The sequence below is a fragment of the Antennarius striatus genome, chromosome 2, assembly GCF_040054535.1.
Source record: "Antennarius striatus isolate MH-2024 chromosome 2, ASM4005453v1, whole genome shotgun sequence".
NCBI classification, from domain to species: Eukaryota; Metazoa; Chordata; class Actinopteri; order Lophiiformes; family Antennariidae; genus Antennarius; species Antennarius striatus.
Window position 1 is genome coordinate 26,687,126 of NC_090777.1, and position 16,157 is coordinate 26,703,282.

General features: G+C 40.7%; 2 protein-coding genes across 5 annotated transcripts; both read right to left on the reverse strand.

Annotated features, from left to right (window-relative positions):
- Nucleotides 1–1,097: 1,097 nt before the first annotated feature.
- On the reverse strand, nucleotides 1,098–4,105 carry LOC137613849 (uncharacterized methyltransferase YdaC-like). 3 transcript variants are annotated; one of them, XM_068343323.1, is made up of 5 exons: nucleotides 4,080–4,105; nucleotides 3,933–3,990; nucleotides 2,331–2,587; nucleotides 1,869–2,049; nucleotides 1,098–1,685 (listed from the first exon to the last, which is right to left on the reverse strand). In XM_068343323.1, the coding sequence occupies exons 3-5, from the start codon at nucleotides 2,583–2,585 to the stop codon at nucleotides 1,489–1,491; spliced, it is 633 nt and encodes a 210-aa protein (XP_068199424.1). In that variant the 5' UTR covers nucleotides 2,586–2,587; nucleotides 3,933–3,990; nucleotides 4,080–4,105; the 3' UTR covers nucleotides 1,098–1,488. The 3 variants fall into 3 exon arrangements, with proteins under 3 accessions (XP_068199424.1, XP_068199408.1, XP_068199416.1); XM_068343307.1 differs by lacking the exon at nucleotides 4,080–4,105 and adding an exon at nucleotides 3,395–3,440 and having other exon boundaries at nucleotides 3,933–4,073; XM_068343315.1 differs by lacking the exon at nucleotides 4,080–4,105 and having other exon boundaries at nucleotides 3,933–4,073.
- A 7,881-nt stretch (nucleotides 4,106–11,986) lies between these two features.
- On the reverse strand, nucleotides 11,987–14,498 carry LOC137612551 (uncharacterized methyltransferase YdaC-like). Of its 2 annotated transcripts, none has more exons than XM_068341133.1 (4): nucleotides 14,208–14,498; nucleotides 12,776–13,032; nucleotides 12,330–12,525; nucleotides 11,987–12,247 (listed from the first exon to the last, which is right to left on the reverse strand). In XM_068341133.1, exons 2-4 carry the CDS (start codon nucleotides 13,028–13,030, stop codon nucleotides 12,060–12,062), a joined length of 639 nt encoding a protein of 212 aa, XP_068197234.1. In that variant the 5' UTR covers nucleotides 13,031–13,032; nucleotides 14,208–14,498; the 3' UTR covers nucleotides 11,987–12,059. The 2 variants fall into 2 exon arrangements, with proteins under 2 accessions (XP_068197234.1, XP_068197243.1); XM_068341142.1 differs by having other exon boundaries at nucleotides 12,345–12,525; nucleotides 14,208–14,494.
- Between the last annotated feature and the right edge of the window lie 1,659 nt (nucleotides 14,499–16,157).

A 16,157-nucleotide genomic window follows, 5' to 3' on the forward strand; every position in this document is an offset into this window, starting at 1 on the left:
AAATTTCGTATGTAGAGACATTCATAAGTAGAGGTACCACTGTATATCATTAGATTGCATGTTTCAAAGATGTTTGTGGCCCAGCACAACACTCTTGAAGACACGCCCAAAGATTCAATGGGTGAACAATTCCACCTTTTTTCATTGATAATTCAATACATAGCAGCAGATGCTATATGTCCTGGAGGTTACATGGTAGGCCCCCCATAGATCAGTTTTGTTTGTCCAGCAAATCACATAGATGCTTGATTGGATTGAGATCGAGGCCAGCTCAACATCTCACGGCCCATCCAAGAGGCTACTGCCTGTTTCAGCATAACTGTTTTCATGAAAAGGAGTGCATGGTCTGCAACAATGCCCAGGTAGGTGGTGTCAAAATAGCATCCACATGGATGGCAGGTTTCCCATTAGAAAATTGTCTGAAGCGTGACACTTCCCATGAGGGCTTGCCTTCTTCAAAAAATTCATCATGGTGCCACGTCTTCTTCAGGTAGGCATCACACCTGGCTATCCAAGTAGAACAAAACATGATACATCACACCAGGCTGGCATGTTCCATTTCTCTGTGGTCTAGTTCTGATGCTCACATTCATATGTTTGGTGGCTTTTGGTGGTGGACAATGTCCACACCATTAATGTAACGTCCTTTTATGAACATTTGTTTAAGCATTAGAGCAAAAAATTGCAAATAATCCTTTAGCAAGAGCAGGACTAACAGCATGTAATAGCAATATCATCAGCATTCACTCATCGTCTACTGCTTGTTCTGCTTATGGTGGGTCGCAGTGGCTGTTGGACGTATGGGAGAAAGGCGGAGGACACTCCAAGCATGACACCAGTGTACTGCAGAGTCACACTCATTCCTACAAGCAATTTGGTCTGATCAATTCACCTGGTGCATGTTTCTGGAGGTGGGAGGAAGTCGGAGAACCCGGGGAGAACATACAAACTCTGCACAGAGCGAGACTTGAACCCACTGTGCCACTGTGCCGCCTCAATTGATCTCTTCAATTACAGTCAGCTATGCTTAATGAAAAAGGATTAACCCTGATCATTATGAAAATAACACCAGCTCTTAAAATATATTTTGCTGATAAGCTTTATTTATCACATTCTTAACATTTTTAACATACTTATTATAAATGCAAAGTTTAATCATTCTCATTTTTAAACACTTTTTAACATACTGATTATTATTGTAAAGTTTATTTACTCTCATTCTTAACAATTTTTAACATTGATTTTTATTGCAAATTTTAATCATTTCTGACATTGTTAACACCATATTGATGTTAATGCAAAATTGAATCAGTCTTATATCTTGATTCATAAACCTGTTGTACAAGAATGACATCTGTTTTTCCATTTGAAAACCAATGAAATTGGATGTGTACATAGAAAGTGCATTTCTTATTTTTTTAATTTTAATTTGTTTTCTGGATTTAGAATCAAAACACAAAATGCCTTTATTTCAGATTCATTCCAATCTTACTTATTAGCAATGGCGTAAATGGCCTGAAAAGGCTTGTATCCATGCGTTGTGTCTTCAATTCTGATGTCAGTGAAGCCGGAGTCACTCAAAGCTGACATGTAGTTTTCAGGGCGCCAATTGTCCCCTGACACAAACCATTTTGCTGCAATGTTCTCCACCTCATACAGATAAAGCACCGTCACCATAAGGCCACCTGAGAGCATTTGAGAGAAAAAGAAAAAGGGCATTATTGCAGACTAGCAACAAAACAATCGATGAACTAATATGTTGTTAGAACAAACTAATCTGAGACTGTCTGAATTTGACTAGCCCCTGTGGTGCCAGTGGAGGAACAGCGGTTTGAGTAAATTACAGCTGACTAACCACCATGTCCTACCTGGTTTCATGACGCGGTGAATCTCTTTGGCTCCCTTCCTCAGATCTGGCCAGTAGTAGTAGCAGTTACTGTGGAACACTTTATTGACAGTGTTGTCTTCCAGAGGCATTGCCGCTACATCACAATGATGTAGGGTCAGTTTTCCACTGACCACAAGATTCTTCAGTTGTCTTTTTACCCTCTGCAAAAGACGAAAATGAGCAGTTTAACTGAAAGCAGCTTATATTTAAAATTCTAATCCATATCAGCTGGCCTGCTTGTCTGAAATTTGGTATTTCAGTTTAACATTAGTTATCCTTATAGAAAGGTTTACAGTTCATTGGCAGGCCAGAAAGGCTTGATAGTGTCTCTTGTTTTATTCTTTGAGGATGGCACAACACATTTCAAAACCATTAATGTGATAAATACATTCATTTATTCATTTGACTCAAATATTTGATTCAACTATTTTTCATACTTCACCTTGTGCATGTACTCGGAGTAATCTACCCCTATGATGTGGCCTTTGGGACCTGTGAGCAGTTTGGCTGCAGACTGCAGACCCAGTCCTGGACCATGACCCAACTCCAGCACTGTATCATTAGGTTGGACCCCTGCCAGCTGCACAGCACTTGCCTCAAGGTTCCGATTGTGAGCTTTGAGCCACAAAATGACCATCCATCCTGTCACTGATTTTCTAGGACACCTCAGATGTTTGCCAATTGCTTCAGCCAACATCACTAAAGGAAATGACAAAAAAATCATAGAGTATGTTGATGCAAGTGGCTCAAAATAATATCATGGATTTACAGCCGGCTTCTATCCAATCTGCTCCAAAATCATGACTAGTACTACATTTGTTTTCACATGTTTAAAAAAATAAAATAATATCAGAGCTTGACTTTTTCCACTGGAGCCCTGAGGTTTTACCCACGATCACTGAACAATCAGATCACTCTGCATCTCTAATCCATTTTTACGTCCCGCTTCAAACCAGTGAAGTATTGTAATTGTCAGTGTTAGTGTGTTCATTCATTAGTTAGTCCACCAAATATGTTCGCAGCCGTTGCAGATAGAAAGATGAAACAAAAAGTACATTACTAGGTATTTTTTTTTAGATGATAACCTTGACCTTGGGAAAACAAGGTCAAGGTCAAATTTAAACTTTTTTACACTCAGGAACCGGATGTAGATAGATGAGGGAGAAGGCCAGCGTGAGTAAGACCATAGATCAAAGCTAGTTTTTGATCTACCTATGCTTTGATTTACCCCGACCTATGAAAGTAAATCAGAATAAAATTTTGAATTCAGAGACTGCAACATGCCACAACTTAACCTGACCCACCCTGAAAATAGATCAGGGTAAAATTTTGAATTTAGTTGTGATTGTTGTGATTGGAACTCTAATAAAGCAAGCTAATATTATGAGCAGGTGTTACAAACTGTAACAAAGAAGAATAAAATAAAACTTGTTGAAATCAAAAAATCACCCGAGGATGAAATATTCTGTTTTATCTCAAGCCCATTGCATTAATTTTTTTACTTACCAAATTCAAAGCCAAGTTCCACCTCCCTGGACATGTAAATTTCTCACTATTGAATAGCATAGGACATTAGATGAAGCACAACATTAACGTAGTTCACCATTTTCAAGCTTAAAGCTCATCTTTTTTATTTTTATTCCTGCCAGTTTACAGTAAACTCCACTGGGAGGCCACACACCAGGAGTGAACTACACTACACGTTGTGCAACTTCAGGTAGGACAGTACACTCTGTTCTAAACAGGCTGTCACTGTAGGCATCACAGAAATGGAAAAAAAAAAAAAAGGATCATCCACCCCTGATAGGGTTATTGAGTTCAAACAATTCCAATAGACCATCTGGGCAGCAAAGAGATGAGAATGAAATCATGGGAGAACAGAAAATGGATTTTTTCCCTACGATCTTTGCCTGTTAGTAACTGTTACAATCAATCAATCAGTGGTCATTTCATTACCGACAATCATGTTAGACATACACTAACTATATTCATGAAAGTAACTACAGTAACTAATGAATATGCCTTGTCTAAATAAACACCTTACCTTGTATATTAAGAGATATCTCAGAGGCAGTGTGCTATGCACTTTCCAGTCTGTCGACCTGCAGTTAGCATCAAACAGCAAAACGTTTGGAGATTAGAGTTATTGTCAGTTAATGCAGAAACGTGATTCAGAAACATTGGTTCCTACATTTATTAGCTCATGTGGGTGTTATGACTCTTTTTGTCTTGAGCTGGTGGAGTTTAGCAGGAGGTAGGGCTGAGCCTGTGGGCAGAGCCTCCACTCTGCATCTTTGTTCAGACATGAGCCTCATCAGGTTGATTAGCCTGAGGCTTTTTAGTCCAGCTTGTTATCACTTTCTGTCTCAAAAAATTCCTCTTGCTTTTTGACCCTCAGTTGGTTTTGCGTATCCTCTGATCTCAAGCATCTTGAGTGGAATTTATGTTGATTGGTTATCCCAGTTTGAGTGGAAGTCCTGATCTTTTCAGTTTTTATTTTTTATTTATTTATTTTTTTGACTATTCCCCTTTGTGGACAATATGTTTATTTGTTACTTTGCCCCTTGTGACATACCGGCTTGTTTTAATCCAATGAAGACAAAATATACATTTAAAGCTTATTGATCTTTTTTGCTTAAATGAAGAGAAATTTTTTATTTTTATTTACCTTTTGTGAAGATCAATCCAAGACATATGAAAAAAAAAAAAGACTGGTCCTCTGAAGAAATACTTTGTGGAAAGCAGGTGAGTCTCATCCGGTCAAATGAGGCTTATCTTTAATGCAGCCGGAAACAACCCAACACCTGTAACTAGCAATCATTAATAATAAATTAAGCTATTTACAGACCATAACAAGCAGCTAACCCATCGTTAGACTCAATCACTGTCACACCAGATATATTAAAAATACTTTAATTTACAAATTACATAATTTACATTTTACCCAAAGGGAACAAAAACATTTTCAGTTTCAAAAACATTTCTGTTACACTTTCTGATGATTACACATCATCAGATAAAAGATCAGATAAAAACACTTGTAAAAGACCTGATTCAGGGTATCATAATTTGTGCATGAAAAGTTGAGAAGTTTTTTCCAATGAGGATTAAATATACATCTTAAATGAAGATAGGCTATTTTTTTTCTTCACTTCTTGAAGATTAGGTCAAGACTATAAAAAAGAAAAAGAGTAGTCTTATAAAGAAATGCTTCCTAGAAAACGGGTGAGTCTTCAGTTATCCAATCAAATGATGCTTACCTTTAATATAGCCAGAAACAAACCAACACCTATTTTTTTAGATTAGTTTGTTTATTTTTTTCTGACATGATTTTACAACAGACTTTACACCTTCATTACATTTGTGACATCAACAACAACATCTGAAAAAAAAGGGGCTGACGGGTAGAAGCCAGGCTATCGAAAGGCCTGGAAAACCCGCCCCCAATTCAGCGACAGTGCACTATGGACTTTAAACTCAAACTGGCTTATCTGCCACTCTCTCTCTCTCTCTCTCTCTCTGTCTCTTTTACTTGACCTATCTCTTTCCCCAATGTATTTCTTTTTCCCAACCAACAGGTCAAGGCAGATGACCACCCTCCAGAGCCTGGGTCCTGCCTGGAGTTTCTTCCTAAATTGGGGAGTTTTTCCCCGTCACCGTTGCTTTTGCTTGCTCTGGAGGGCATTGTTGGCTGTAAATCTGTAAAGTGCTTTGAAATGTCTTCAGATGTGATTAAGCGCTATATAAATAAAAGTTGATTGATTGATTCCCTTTTTAGTGTAGTTATAACATCATTACATCAATTGTCTACAATTCCACACATTAGCCTTCATTCCAGATATAACCTAGAACATTACCATGTTTATGTTCTTTCAAGCTACAGCAAAGTGTTTTTTTTACATCATAGTCAAAACAAGAAGTAGACCTTACCAGTGTTCTCAATAAGAATATAATCATCATTTTAACCTCCCCCAGCAGACAGTGAATCCAGGAATCAACCAGTTTGTCACAGACACTTCAGTAGTTACACATTATATTGCCAACAGATATCGACATGCTCTTTAAAGTCAAACTTAATGTCATCTCTCCAAGCAGCAATTTATGTTTTTGTTTTCATTAATCCATGTTTCTGACACTGATGATGTTGAATGGTTTTTCAACTGTTATAATCGTTAATGTGGTCAAAATTGGTGTAGAGGCTCATACTATTGAACTGATTCTGTTGTACTGATCTTTGATGCAGTAACAACCATTGTCCATCCTGTTATTGTAGAAATTGTCAGGATCAGTAATTGCATTTAGGTCAGTCAGGGCATAATCCACAAATGTATCCACTCCAAACTATCGTGCTCAGCATTTCTCTGTTTAAGGTCCTTCATTTCTTCAGACCACTCCTGATCGTTTTCATCTGCTCCGGAGAAAGCTCCTTTGTTTTGATGAAGATCCTGCAATTGTTCATCCAGATGTTGTCAATCCACCCATTCTTCTTCAGTTGATGAGCCTTTTTGGCAATAGCAGCATTCTTTTTAGTGAGATTCTCGTTGATTTACTTTTTGGTTTGAAACCTTGTTTCAGAAGAGTAATCTTGTGCTTATGGTTGTAAAATGTTATCAACACTGTAGGTGGTCTCCTACCCCCAGATGGCAGTGAATAACAGCTTTGGACGTGCTCCAGATCTAAGGTTATCTCCAGATCTTTGAGTTAGGAAATCACCTGTTGCTCCACTGTGTCATGATCAGCATTGCACCTGGTGGCCTGTTCCCCTTTCCTGGCTACAGCCTGTGCATGCATGCGCATACGTCCACTCTCTGTTCCAAGGCAACAGTGTGCCGGTCATTCTCTTCCATATCTTTCCGCGTCTGCTTCACTTCTTCCAAGGACTCTTCTCTGAACCCTTCTAGCAACTCATTCTTTTGAGTTCTCCGTTATCTTAACTAGAGAGGCCTTTATCTCATCAACTGTAACTAGCAATCACTAATAATCAATTCAGCTATTTACATACCGTAACAAGCAGGCAGCAAAACTGTCGTTGGACTCACTTTCACACCAGAGATACCAAAAATACTCTAATTTACAAATTACATCATTTACATATTTTACCCAAATGGAACAAAACTTTTTTTTTTCAAATAAACATTTCTGTTACACTTTCTGATGTGAATGCACATCATCAGATAAAATATCCTTTTTCTCTTTTTTCCACTCCATAGTCTGAGGCTCTACTTCCTGTTTGACTGTTGCAGCAGCGACAGAACAGGAAGTACATTCTTCTTCTGTTCCCTCCTTCAGGAGGGCGCTCAGTGGGTGATCAGCCTTGTTGGGTGACATGCATGCTGACTGAGGAGACAGACAGCAGAGGGTCACATGCTGGAAATTGTAAAGACCATTTACATTTTTTGACCAATTATTTCAATTCTTACATTCTTATCATCTTCATAGCAGATAGGATGGAAGTTCTGTTGGGGTAAAAAAAACAGTTTAAATTCACTCCAAGTTTTGGGGAATGAACGAAATATTTGAGAACATTCTGGTGCTGGTATGCTGAGTTTACCTTGTTGCCAACCCTGACGGCGTCCTTCAGGAACCAGTCTTCTTCCTCCTCTGCCCAGTATGTTTCAAATGCTTCCTGGCAGATTTCACACAACTGCAGGAGAAAAAAGACATTTTTGTTCATTTGACAGTATTTCATTGGCACTTGGAGCCTTAGAGTAATTGCTGATGAACATAAGTCTGACGTCTCACCTCTGCCACTTGATTCTTGGTGGCTTTAACACTTTGGAACTTCTTTTTAGCAGCAGCCTTGTTCTTCTGCCCCTTCTCCTCCTCAAAGATTTTACTCTTTGCTTCATCTTCCAGATCGGCAATGTCACACTCAACCCAATCCTGACAAACACACACACTGTATTTACTAACTGTGACCATTGCTTCCTATTGAAGCTTTTCAAGCCAGGTTAGCAAGAGGAGCATACGGCATGTGTGTGTTCTCACCTTGAGGCTGTAGTACCAGCGACGGTGTATGCGCTTCTTCTTGGCATGGGCCTCTCTGAAGTGCCAGTCCAGGTGGTCGGAGTAGTTCTCAGAGGTGGTGAACCTCTTGCTGCACTGGGAGCACTGCTTCCCCGAGTACAGCTTGGTCACGTCGCTTTCATAGTGCCTGAGAGGACACACAAAAAAATAGGGGACAGAACTTGTCAGAACATCAACCCTTCAAATGGGAGCTAAGGCATTTTTAGATTGAAATTTGGCCTCAAGCTCACTTTTTCATGTAATCCATGGGGAAGCTGGTGAGGTCTGGGATGTCATCCTTTACCTCCACCCTCACCTCCTCCTCATTAACTGCCACTGAAGCTGTTGGAGGCACAGTCGAGGTTTTTGGGGAGTAAACACAAGTATTAGAACCCATTTTAATGATTAAAAGCTCTAACGAGTGAATTACAAAGATCACAAACATCACTGACCAGTCCCGGAGGTCAACGCCACGATTGGCTGTGAAGGTTTAATGACACCACTGGCAATCAGTTTAGAGAGCAGGTTGTTAACATCCACCTGTGGATCTACAAGAGCATAAAAAACCAGTCAGAATCATTAACCTCAGCTGATCAGCAGCTCTGAACATCAGGCAGCCACAGGCTGCAGTCCTGGTCCTAGGGTGAGTGAGGAAGAAGATACGATTCTTACTCTGACTGGAAGGCACCAGGTTCTGAGGCAGGGCAGGCTGGTTGAGGGTCATCATGTTTCCCTGAAAACAACAAGAGGATATCCTAGCAACAACAAAGATACAGGCTCATACACAAGAAGACGAAGACAAAAGAAGAACTTTATCGATAACTCTTTGGAAAATTATTTTTCCACTCATGTTTTCCTATATATTTTTGACATGTATATATGTATATGTGTGTACAGGCCCCTGAAAAAAACACACCCAAACACACACACACACACACACACACACACACACACACACAAAAACACACACTCAAGGGGCCTGTAAGCATTATATACAGTGAGATGTACAGTGGCGAGCATCTCAGACCTGGTGTGCCGCCAATGAGCAGTTTGTGGCGCACAGGTGAGCTGGCACCTCCCACTGTCAGCTCACACTCCAAATGTTTTTGGACCACACGGGCCTTGAACTGGCCACCCTCTGGTTGCCAGCCCAAGACTTAGTGGACTGAGCCACTGCCACCCCATTGTATGAAAGACATGACATCCTTAAGGAAAAGAACTTTGTAGTTTTTAATGGAGCAGCTGTGGTATAAACTAAACATAACAACTCTCAACAACTTGTCACTCACTGGTTGCTGCATGCCAACAGCGGGGACAGCAGGGTGATAGGAATGGGTGGGACCCTGTTGGCTGAAGGGAGGTGCTGGCTGCGAGTTTGGTGTCTGCTGCAGTGTTGGCTGATCCGGGAATGTCATTGGTACGGCAGAGACCTCAGGGTTCATGGGCTCTCGGAAAGGCTGATGGGCCATGTGAAAATTCTGCTGAGGGGGTATGGGTTTTTCATAGATGGCTGGGGCCATCGCAATCGGCTTGTTGTAGTGAATTGGACCAGAATCTTCAAACCCTATGGGACCTATCTGGTTTGGAGGGCGATGCTGCTGGAAACCCGTTAGTCCAGAGCCAGGACCAGGAGTCTTGTTAAAATATTCAAAGTATCTTGGTCCAGTCCTTAGTCTGTCAAACCACACTGGGTGCTGTTGACTGATGGGTCTATCAGGCCTCCTCAGAGACAGACCATCAAACTGACCCATACCATCACCATCGCTCAGGTGCTGACGCTTAAACCTAGATGTTGATGGATCCAGATCAGCAGGGCTGGGACGCTTCCTGGAGACCGCCGTGCAAGAAGAAGGGGGTCCCTCTGGCCTTCGAGGGATGGAGTGCTGCACACTTGCAGGACGGTAGTGCTTTTTTTTAGCAGCATATTGCTGGCGCTTAGAGGCTGATGTGTCCAGACCAGCAGGGCGCCGACGCTTCCTGGAGACCACCTTAGACGCAGGTCTCTCTGACCTTCGAGGGATGGCATGCTGCACGATTGCTGGGGGGAAGTCCTTTTGTTCAGCAGTGTACTGGCGCTTAATCTTAGAAGCTGATGTGTCCAGACCAGCAGGGCTCCGACGCTTCCTAGACGCCACTGTGGAAGAAGAAGGGGGCCCTTCTGGTCTTCGTGGGACGGAGTGCTGCATATTTGCAGGAGGACAGCCTTTTTGCTCAGTAGAATATTGCTGGCGCTTAATCTTAGAAGCTGATGTATCCAGACCGGCTGGGCTGGGACGCTTCCTGCAGACCACCGGGCCAGAAGACGAGGATCCCTCTGGCCTTTGAGGGACAAAAGGCTGCAAATTTGCAGGAGAGCAGTTCTTCTGTTTAGCAGCATATTGTTGGTGCTTAATCTTAGAAGCTGATGTGTCCAGACCAGCAGTGCTCGGACGCTTCCTGCAGACCACCCTGTAAGAAGACGAGCCTCTCTCTTGTCTTTGTGGGACAGAGGGCTGCACATTTGCACGGGGGCAATACCTCCTTCTTGCAGCATATCCACTCGTCTTCTCCTCACGTTTGTTGTAGCACTTAATCAGTGATGAGGTCTGCTCTTGATCATCTTTAAAGAGATTAAAGAGTTAATGCAGACACCTGCTGGCCTCCTGCAGCTCTAAAACCCTGTCACTCATATTTTTAGGTTCTAGGCTAAAAACAAGTACACAACAAATTTAAAAGAAAATGTCTGAATAAGGATTGAGATGTCAGATTACAAGAGTTCCTCCATACATCAACAGAATCCAGTCCATCAAGAAGCTGGAAGTTGCAGACTTACTGGAGTTTCTGGGTTTGACTCGTCTCCTGAAGCGACGTCTGGCCATAGATTTTAGAGAAGTTAATTCTTTACTGTGGATTTAGTTCTCAATCAATCAAGCAGAGAGGTGGTTGTGACTGCACGTGTTCATTACTCCTCTTTTTACCTGAGTGAGGAGTTAGACATCAAAGACACAACCTTTAATCTAGTAACTGACAGCAAACACTGCTTCACCATGGCATTATTGTACAATGAAACCTAAGACAAGCCATTCCAAGTAAAACAAGGGAGTCAGAGACTGCAACATCCTGCGACACCCCTGAATTCAACATTTTATCCTGACCTACACATTTTTGTGCCTCTAGCTTCCTGAAAATGTTGTTTTTGTTTTGTGATTATATCTTATTAGGTTTCACAGATGTGTACCTGAAATGGTCTACAGTGCGGTCCCTGTGAATAAAGCATTGGGGTTCCCCACACGACAACGCAAGGTCCGTCACACAAAGAATATGAATTGCTATGTTTGACGATGCAAAAACGACTCCGTAAGTGAGAGACGTGGACAAATGTGAAGACCGGAGCTAACTCGACTAGCGGCCCGAACTTCCGGATACTCACCGGAAGCGTGACAGCGTGAGGTTTTCAAATGAGCTTATTCAAATATATAGGTGGGGATATCAGCGGGACCTATCTAAATTATACAGATTTTGTATGCTTTAGGGATATGGGAGGAAGCCAGAGCGCCCAGAGAGAACACAGATCCCAGTGTACTAAATCTATATCTACCAGGGAAAGAGAGTCTTATTGTTTTTTTCGGCCATTTTACTAAGGCACTTGTACAAAATCTCTATGTCATTCTGAAGGTGCTGAGGTGGCTTGGTTGTTATCAACTTAGAACAAGAGTTCACCCTGCATTTATTGTGAACAAGAATGGGATAATGCAGAACAATGGCTGCAGCTTCCAAAACCCTTTCACAGAATTAATTCAAGCACAAACGACACCCTCAAAAGATCAAATTTAGGTTTCTCTATTGGCATTGAGTGAAATAGATAATCTTGGTAAAATATTAATTACAACCAAATCTATATGAGAGCTAATATTTGGATAAGGGATTAAGTGCAACTGCTAAATTTTCCCAGCATTGATTTTTATATTGAGAGGAAATTCTCACTGTACATCATGCATCACTGGCTATTTTTCAACTACAATTCATAAGTTATATGTTACAATGTTATATATGGACCAATGGCAGTAACAGCATGCAAAAAAAGTCAAACATAACTGATAATGTGTAATACATTTCACTTTATTTTGGTTTGTTTTCTATAATTAGAGAGATAACACAATCCCTCGCCTCCTGATTGACTTCAATTTCATGCATTGGCGTAGATGGCCTGAAAAGGCTTGTCTCCATGCTTCTTGTCTTCCATTCTGATGTTAGTGAAGCTGGAGTCACTCAAAGCTGCCATGTATTTTTCTGGACGCCAATTGTCCCCCGGCAAAACCTTTGATGCAACTTTTGCCACATGAAACCCGTAGAGCGTTGTCACCATAAGGCCTCCTGGATGTGTTTGAGACAAAGAAAAAGAACATTGTTGCTGATACAAAACAAGAATATTACATGAACATTAACTTTCTGTCACCTGGTCTTGTCCTACCCGGTTTCATTACTCGATGAATTTCTGTGGCTGCCTTCTTCAGGTCTAGCCAGTAGTAGTAGGAGTTACAGTGGAACACCTTATCCACTGTGTGGTCAGCCAGAGGCATTGCTGCTACATCACAAAGATGCAGGGTCAGTTTTCCACTGACCACAAGATTCTTCAGTTGCTTTCTTGTCATCTTGGGGGAATGAAAATCAACAGTAACTGAAAGCAGCACTTGCAGCTCTTTACTGAAGCTCCCACCCTCATTCTCAGCCCTCTTTGAGTGAAGACCTCAAGGAGGGTTTTAGGTAAAGACCTGCAAGTCTCCCTGTACAAATTAACTGAAGCAAAGGTAACCAAACAGGGTAGGTGCATCCTTCTTTATCTTCAAAAGGCTCAAAAAGACCTTGCTCAAATACTTAATTCGGCTATTTTTCATACTTCACCTGGTGCATATACTCGGAGTAATCCACCCCTATGATGTGGCCTGTAGGACCTGTGAGCAGTTTGGCTGCAGATTGCAGACCCAGTCCTGGGCCATGACCCACCTCCAGCACTGTATCATCAGGTTGGACCCCTACCAGCTGCACAGCACTTGCCTCAAGGTTCCGATTATGAGCTCTGAGCCAAATACTGACCATCCATCCTGTCACTGATTGTCTGGGACAGCTTAGATGTTTCCCGATTTCTTTAGCCAACATCACTGAAGTAGATGACAGAAAAGATAAAAGTATTTCAATGCAGGTACCATTAAATCATTTTCATTCAATATTTTCTACTTTTTAAAAAAAATAGATTTATAGCCTGCTTCCACATGGTCAGACCTTATTTCATCCCCTTCATATACGTATCCCTCTGATGATCAAAACAACCAAACAAAATCTGATCAGAAATTGATGAATTCCTTGCCCTCACAAAAGCTTGAGCTGTACCAGTAACAAATCTGTCAACTCAGTGCCTAATCTGTGTAAATATAAATGTATCTACTTTATTAATCTCCATAGGGAAATTATGGGGATTAATAAAGTGTCATGTACAGTATATATAGTGTGTACAGGCCTGTAACACACAGACACACGGGGCCTGTATAGGCATGCTGTGTGTGTGTATGGGGGGGCAAGCAGCTCCTTAGTGGTGCACCCTAATGAGCAACTTATAAAAGGGTTGGCGCCCTGCTCAAGGGCGCCTCGGCAGTGAATTGAACCGCCAATCCTGCCACCATTGGACGACCCGCTCTACCAACTGAGCCACTGCCCCCCAGATCTACCCGAAAACATGGAGCTTCTGCAAAATTAGGTCGAACAAAACAATATTTGTTACAGGCACATTTGCGCTCACGGCTACAACTGATTTCACATTAGAATTGGAAAATAAACTAGGTCCAGGTGTTGCAGAGGACAATGCAAGAAAAGAATGGCACCACATCCACATATATGGAGTAATAGATGAACAAATCTGAGGGTGAAGACACGAGCTCCACCTAAACAAGAGGCAGACAAAACATACACAAAAAAATATATTGTGAAAAATGTTGCTGCATATTTACAATAGAATAATAATAGCTAAATGCCAGAGAAATATAAAAATATATATACACAGTAACTAATCTGTACCAAATAAGGTGGCATGTCTTATCAGAAAAATTAACCAGACTGGAAAGCCACAACATCCAACCAAATATATAGAAGAAACAGTCACAACAGAAATAAAGCACCTCAAATATACAGAAAATTTAAAATGCTTGAGTACTTTATAGAGTAAACCACAAGAAATTTTACATATCTGTCACAGCTCCAACAAGACTGGTGGAGAACCCAAAAGCACAACAGACAAGCAGGCGGGTCAAAAGTTTTGATATGGCAGGCAGGGTTCTGGTACCGAGTTAATCAATCCAACAGGCAGACGAATCTGACGAACAGGCAGAATGCAGGAATCAGGCAGGGTCAGGCAACCAGAGTGATGAATCCAAGCACACAGATCCTCCAAGGGGCTAGAAAAAAAGGCAGGGCCTGAGGAGCAGGAAGAGTCAAAGCAGGGTCAAATGTCAGGCAGGATACACAGGCTGGAGAGTCAGGGCGAACACAACAATCTGACAGAGGACAGGGGACTGAGCAGGATCTATGAGGGGTAGCAGCGGATTAGGGAGTGGCTGCAGGTGAGTGAAGGCAAGGCAGGTGTAGGAAATGAACTGACTGAAGTGAAAGGGGGTAGGAATTTGCCAAGAGGTGTGACAATATCAGTACATGAATAAATTCACTGAACCCGGTCATCAAACTGAAACGCACTGATTGCAAAATGTTCTTGCGTAAGTGTAATCATGAAATGATCTAACGATCCAAACTTTGTAAATAAAACAGAAATATATCTGCTCCATGAGCTGTCACAGTTCTGCTTCTGAAAACTAACCCCAACCAAAGTTGTCGTCATATAATTACATGTTATGATGAAATATTCTCTTAAAAAACACAGGATCATGTCTAATAATAATAATAATAATAATAATAATAATAATAATAATAATAATAATAATAATAATAATAATAATAATAATAATAATAATAATAATAATAATAATAATAATAATAATAATAATAATAATTTATATACTTCCTCACCAGTGAAGTAGAATTGAAAAATCTTCTTGCCTCAGTTCAACCTTAAAAAGTAGGATGAACTGGATGAACGAGAATCTAATAGATAGATAGATATAGATAGATAGATACTTTATTAATCCCGGAGGAAATTGCATATATCCAATCAGTCATCTATAGTGTGGAGCGCACAAATATGTCTGTGAAGAGAACTCGTAAGATTATTAAGTTGAAACAACAAAACTGGTGGGTCAAGACAACCCTTTGTATAACTGTGTGTAATTTTTAAAATAATGTTGGGCGGCATTTAAAGAAATAACAACTTGTTTGATTTACATGAACTTAACATGAAATTTAAATGATCATCTAATTTTATCAGGGATTGACAGCTTGGAGAAATATACAAGTGTCGACATGACAGAGAGACGAAAGAACTGTATCTATATGTTATGTTCTGTCAATTAATGTAAACACAAACTGGTTTTTGGAAGCATGGCAAATAGCTCAATGACATAAAAGCACAATTTTACCCTGGGGTGATAGTCTTCCTGTTGTGATTTACTGGAAAAATCTCATATAGTCTTCTCACAAATGAGTTTTGTTCCTGATACGTTTGTTTCTGACTACAGGTGAGAGGTGGGGTACACCCCGGACGAGACACCAGCTCATCATGGAATAATAATAAAAATGACAAAAATAGATTGTTGTGTTGTGCCCACCAAAAATATCTGTGAGCCTTACTCAGAAAAATCTAAAGACAGCCCCACTTACAAAACCATTGTGCTTACTTACACAAATTCGACCTATTTTAATACATTTTTCTCAATGGGATAAAATCAAATTCTGAGACCAAAAGAAGAGAGAACAAGACACAACAAGACTGTTGCCTCTGAAACTTTAAAAGTGTCTCTGCATGTAACTCCTCTTTTTGTCTTTGCCCAGTCCAGCATTCTCAATAAATGTGTTTGTCATCATCATGAGTCAAGCTTGGTTCGAACTGAACAAGTTTTTACAAGCTGTCATTTAACTGACAAAGCACATTCATTAGTCACAAACATCACTCCTCTTATATTCTGCCAACTCCAAGAACGGTGACACAGCACTACCATACCAAACAAGAAGGTGTCAAAGTATTCAATAACATACGTGAAATAAAATGATTGATTTAAAACAGCCTCTAGTATTCCGTTACTACAGCCATCCACCTTTTAATCACTGCATCCCGTCTGTCGTTTTT